Consider the following 6,258-nt stretch of genomic DNA (forward strand, 5'->3'; position numbering starts at 1 on the left):
CTTGTTATTCTGAAGGTTTAACAGGTTAAACTCGTTAACAACAATCTTTGTAGTAAAAACCTCATTGTATTCACCAAATGGGATAATATTTTTCAAGGTTTCACAAAAAAGCCAAATACCCGCTGACGGAAAAGCCAGTGCGGCCGCGAAGCAAGTCCCCGATCAAGTACAGGGCAGAAACTTCTGGGTAAAGCACCGCTCACCTGTGACTACAAGAGCCAACTATCTGGGACACATGACGTGTTTCTGTTGCCTTCGCTCAAATATCGCCAATATGGGACTTTACAGAAATGTTTGTTAAACAGCATGACTCTCTGCAGCCTAAGTAATTCTTGAATGTATTTGTAAGAAAATGATGCTACACTTCAGAATTAGGAACACAGTAACTATTAATAATCAATTATGTATGTCATATCGTGGTGAGGTTGCTTCCATCTGTACCCCATTAACCTCATGTGTTTAAATAGTCTCTGTCTCCCCTGTCATGTATCAGAGTGTTTTTTCTTGTTCGTTCCTTGTCTCGGCCACAGCTTTGTTCGACCACGTATGAGTGATTTTTGTTTTTTGGAATTGTTAAGTTTGGAAACCTTTAGCTTTTGTTATTTCTCTAGCTCAGAGGTGGGCAAACTCGATCCTAAAGGGCCACTGTGGGTGCAGGTTTTTGTTCCAACTTATCAAGAGGACACCTTTTGACCAATCAGGTGTCTTAGGAGTGTAATCAGTTGACTGTCAGTCTCATAGACATCTATATACATAGACACTGCATCGACTGCTGCCGCCCACTAGAGAGGTGTGTATACAGGGCGGCCATCTTGGTACAGTGCCACTCGCTCCTACAGTGCATTACATCTATAGAGGAATGCTATGTTTACACTATAAAAGTGATCATAAATCTCACATTTGTCAAGCTTTTTTCACGGGGTTGGATTTTTAAACCTCAGATCAAATACGGACCAAACCGCTTCAAAATTGGTCTAGAATTCAGCGAATAATTGTATTTTAAGATTGAGAAGTACCTCTTTCCCTTTAGTTGTTAATGCGCCGCTGCCTCTGATGGCACTGTACCAAGATGGCGGCACCTTATACAGTCTACAGTTGTTGCTGTGTCTATGTATATATGTCTATGGTCAGTCTGGTGTTGCTTGTTTTAGCTGAAACCTCATTGGTTAAACTGTGCATGCTCGATCGGTTGGAACAAAAACCTGCACCCTCTGCGGCCCTTGAGGGCCGAGTTTGCCTTTGTTAACCGTTCTGTAGTCTTTGAGGTTTCCTCCGTTGGAATTATTTTCTGTTGGTATTTTTAAGGTGATTAAAAGACTGCCTAACATTCTTTCTCTGAGCCCGAGTCCTGTTTTGTGTCCCAGCCTAACAATTTATATCTGTTATCACAGAAATCTAACCACTTATTAACCATTATAAAAGTACTATCTCACACCTTGTTCACTCTGTATACTGTATATTGTTACGTTTAACGATGCTGAACCCAAGAGTAGACAGAGGCGATGTTCAAGGGAATACAAAAAGGGTTTATTGAATAGGAGGGGAGCAGGTGGTGGATGAGGAAGCCGGAGGGAGAGCGAGGTGGGCGAGCTGGAGTGAGTGATCGGGTTACTGCTGGTAGAGGAACAAAAGGTTAGATGTGGTTCAAAAAACAACAAGAGACTAGAGTTAGGGAGCCAGGTAGCAAATAACACTGAGCCAGGCACGTATAGTTACCACGGTTGTGCGTAGTACGACCGTGGGGAATCCAAGGGTTTATGAAGGGGGTTGATTTGGGATCAAGACCAGGTGAGCATGATTGAAGATGAGGACCAGGTGTGAGGTGAGACGACAGGGGGAGGAAAACACAGCAGACTGCTGTGACCACAACATATATTCTACCTTTAATATATATATACGATAAAAAGGAGTTCAAGTAAGAAAACACCTTAATTTCTGATAAATAAGTATTTAAAGATGATTCTCTCTATTTACCCCTATTAGGTGCAAGTACAGTGAGATAAGAAATTAACTTAAAGTAATACTGTCTCTTTTAAAATAAAAAAGTAAAAATATATACTAGTTTTTTTGTCAGAAAGTTTCTATCTATCTATCAATAACAAAAATACTATAATATAATAATACCAATAGGATGGTGTTAATAGAACACAATTATAAATACTTATTTTTGAGTAATTACCAAGCTTTGTTCACTTTAAGACGTTATTAATAGATGTATGCTGTGTATGCTAATAATAATAGTGAACTACTTCTTTCATTATAACTAATAGGGTGTAAAAAGAAGAAGTTATTTTTTATTTTTAACAAATTAAATATTTAACTACCTTTTTATTTCCTCAAGTCATTAAGGTGTTTAGCGATAACTCCTAATCATCGTGCTAGGCTAGGTTGTACATTTGCTCAATGAGAGGATCAGCTGTGATGCTGCTCTGACGCTGGAATGCGGAATTGGACTATAGCGGCCGCTTTGCTGGTGTTCATGGCGGCAAAACTCGCGCCAAATTCAGTCCAGCTGATCGTGTTGTGAATGCGTCACAACACGGAAAGGAAAGGGGAACCCCAGAAATGGAGACCCGTCTGCCACATTCTTATGTGGTGTTAATGTCTGGACTAAGTTTGAGATCATCAAACATGAGGTAAGGGAAAGATGGTAATAGACCTTATTAATGCAAATGTTTCTAACCAAAAGTCAGTGCTGACAATGAGAGAGCAAAATATGAAAAGCTGTGTCATGCTTTTGCAGTGAGAGATGGGAGGTTAGTTAGAAATCTAGAAACATCAACCTATGTTTTCTTATCTTATGTCCACCAAGGGGAGCAAAAGAGCAACAAAAGACAAGGCAAACCTCTCTGAAAGCTTCCTTCAGTTCCTTCAGGCCGATCATGCCTGCAGTCTCGGCTAGAAGTTTGGGCGTCATCAGGTCGACAAAATCCTCAAAGTCCACTCGCCCTCCCACTGATATGAGAAAAATGAGATGATAACTAGACAACATAGAACGTCATGAGTTAAAGCTTCATGAATGGGCCATCAGAGGTTACAAGCCAACAAACATTAGTAGATGTTGACCAACCATCACGATGAACAATACATTATACTATAAAGACAGAACAAGATATGTTTATGAAGTGGATGGAATGTCAAAGAAAGTTAACAACCATATTAAATCTGTGATGTTATTTGAGGTCTGTTGGTCAGGGGTCGATTTAAAGGGGTTGGTTTGAAATGCATGACGACTCACAGTTCATGTTGATGTTCTGGCTAAGTTCTATGAGCTCCATCTCTGTGGGCATGTAGCCCATTGTCCTGATCAGGTTCCCCAACTCTTTACAGCTTATGAAGCCGTCTTTGTCCTTGTCAAACTCAACAAAGGCTTCACGTAGCTCTAGAACACAACCACACAAGTGTCAGAGAAACAAGACGCTTGAAGCAACTTCAGTGCAGTATCATATAATGTCAAATTTGGAACAATGTTAGACCCAAGGTGTTGGCTGTAGCCCACAACACTGTAGCACAATTTATTTATTTATTTATTTTTACCTCAAACCAAATATGTAACAATGAATAATGAAAAAAAAGTTAAGTTAGAGAGTGTTAAACACAGAAACATACAAAACACAAATTAAATCGTAAATAAGATAAAATAAAATTGTTAGATTAGAAAGACTATACCAGTATCTAATAGAAAAGGGGTTCAAATTAATGACTTAATGAGAAATAATGTTACTACTTCAAATTCTGATATCGTATCTGAAATGAACGTGTTGTTGAAGCTATTATACTCAAAATCATTTTTTCTAATTAAGCCATCATTGTAGATTCTAGTTTTACTAGTTTGACTCCAAATATTGTGGCTATTTTCCTTTTTTAAGAAGAACTATCTTAATCGATGAAAAATAATGATGAACTTTATTTGTGGGTAGACAATCACATAAAAAAAACAGAAAGTAAAACTACCGTCACACTTATTAATAAATAAATATATTTTTTATTTAAAACAAAACAGGGGTTTGTGAAGCATGGGAATGAGGAAGTGGACACACATATGAAAGCACAAACATCTGCTCTATTCAAACTTCTGGATTATTTTTATACTTCACGGCAGGTTGGGCAGGACATCGATGTGAGGTTTTTCACTTCCCTGAGAGTTTTTGTCACATAATAACTTAACGCTGTGGTAAGTTATTAAAAAAAAAGAGATCAAAAAACATCTTATCATGAAATATGAGACCTCAGGATATAAAACCTTATTCCGTTAACGTCTTGTTTTGAATACCACAGATGACAAAAGGTACTGACTGGATCTTCTGATTCCATTTTTAAATATGTGGAGCGAGTAAAATAAAACAGCTGTTTCTACAGCAAACATTTAATCTCACTCTTTTATAATCCGCCTAAAATCATCATATTGTTTGAACAACTGAAAAACGAACAAAAAGTATGCTTAAAATATAGATAGTATAGTATATTATAGGATGAACTTACTGGTCTCCTGGTTCCTCCTCGCAGAAAGAGCTTTGGTGTGGAAAAGAAAGATAGGCTTAATGCTGCATATGTATACAGATGTACATATATGACAAATGTTTTTTTTACTTCAAGACACCGTTTATTGCTGTTTATCTTACTTTCAATTACAATTATTGGATTTATGAGGGAGTTCAGTCTTGTTTAATTAGATTTCCTTTTGAATAATATATGAAAGTAAAGACTATGAGGGTCCTTAGTCTGTGCGTGTGTTGAGATTATGAAGCACTTTGAAGAGTTGCAAAGTGATTCATTAAAGAAGACTAAACCTCATCACTGCGTTATGTAACCTTTGGAGAAGCCTGTACGCTCACATGGCATGCTAGGTAAAGTATCGTTTGTGTGAGATGAATGAAGCAATCACTTTTGCAGGCTAAAGGAGGAAGAATTCTTCCTGGAATGGAGTAGGCCCAGGGGTCAAACCAAGGACATTATAACGTCTTGTTGACTGTCCTTGATGCCTGTCTTACCCCTCAGGTGAGCCAGATCTTTCCAGGGATGGTGCCCCAATAACCAAAGGTCGGCAGGGGAACAGAACATTTCAACATGACAATACTCCAATTTGAACTGGCTGTAGTTGACACCAAATGATGAGTTGACTTAACACCCATAAGCTGCATATCAGATCTGCATTTCTGTCCAATAAAGTATATTTTTGCATTCACCACAGAACCTTTCAAGTGTGAAGAAGGGAAAGACCCAGACTCATACTGAGAACCAGCTGCAGTAGTGGTTGATAACTTCCTCTCTATAACCGTAAATACAGAGATAACGGTTACTTCTCTGAAAAAGACCACTGATGGACTCACTGGTGACAGTTGCAGAGAGGAGATCATCACTCAACAAACTACTGTCCATCATGGATGATGACAGTCATCCTCTGAACACTGTCACAAGTGAACAGAGAAGCAGATTGAGCTCGAATGCTTCTTCCCAGATGCGACACTAATAGACTCAGGGACTCATTCATTCCTCGTGCTATTAGATAGTTTAATTCTGAGTTTGGAGGCAGGAGTGGTGTGAAAAGATGATGTACAAGTAGAACAAACATTAGAACCAAAGCAGTTGGGAAAGCGCTGATCTTTTTAGTATATATATATATATATATACAGTATATATATTTTTTTTTTTAAATTGTTTAAGTGCTTTCTGACCCTGGTCTAGAAAAGCGCTATTAAAAAAATATAAATATAAATTACTTACTTACTTACTTACCTTCTCCCTGCCTCATATCTTACACGCTCACACTCATTTCTATATTATTTCCCAAGACAAGACCAGCTCCAGACAAGCTTGTGTCGTTGTGTCCCTGAGCAAGACACTTCACCCTGATTGCTCCTGATGGTGAACTTGGCGCAAGTGTGCAGCCTACTCCCATCAGTATGTGTGAATGGTTGGATTTCCCCTCGCGGGACTAATAAGGGATTCTAAAAAAAAATTAAAAAAAAGTTTTCTCTGAAGATACAAATCGTTAAAATAACTGGCTAAATGACATTACATAAATTGTTAAAATCCGAAATTAAACCGAGATCAATACGGACCCGAACGTCTTGATTCACTCTCTCTATCCGTCTGCTGTCCTGATCATGAATATTGTTGAATTAAATTGAATGTATTTTATTTTATTTGTTTGTTACCCATCACCACATGTATCTTGATTTTATTTGAATTTATTGCATTACGATAATCTGTTTTTATTTCATTGTTAAAATAAATCCTGTGTTGTATTTACATAAA

General features: G+C 37.8%; 1 protein-coding gene across 1 annotated transcript; it reads right to left on the reverse strand.

Moving 5' to 3' along the window:
• Positions 1-1,505: 1,505 nt before the first annotated feature.
• LOC148065562 (calcium-binding protein 5-like) lies at positions 1,506-5,066 on the reverse strand. The gene is made up of 5 exons (XM_087810204.1): positions 4,992-5,066; positions 4,483-4,512; positions 3,239-3,382; positions 2,846-2,955; positions 1,506-1,614 (listed from the first exon to the last, which is right to left on the reverse strand). Exons 1-5 carry the CDS (start codon positions 5,059-5,061, stop codon positions 1,609-1,611), a joined length of 360 nt encoding a protein of 119 aa, XP_087666330.1. The 5' UTR covers positions 5,062-5,066; the 3' UTR covers positions 1,506-1,608.
• Positions 5,067-6,258: the final 1,192 nt, after the last annotated feature.

Source organism: Callionymus lyra, chromosome 15 (genome assembly GCF_982586985.1).
Source record: "Callionymus lyra chromosome 15, fCalLyr1.hap1.1, whole genome shotgun sequence".
NCBI lineage: Eukaryota > Metazoa > Chordata > Actinopteri > Syngnathiformes > Callionymidae > Callionymus > Callionymus lyra.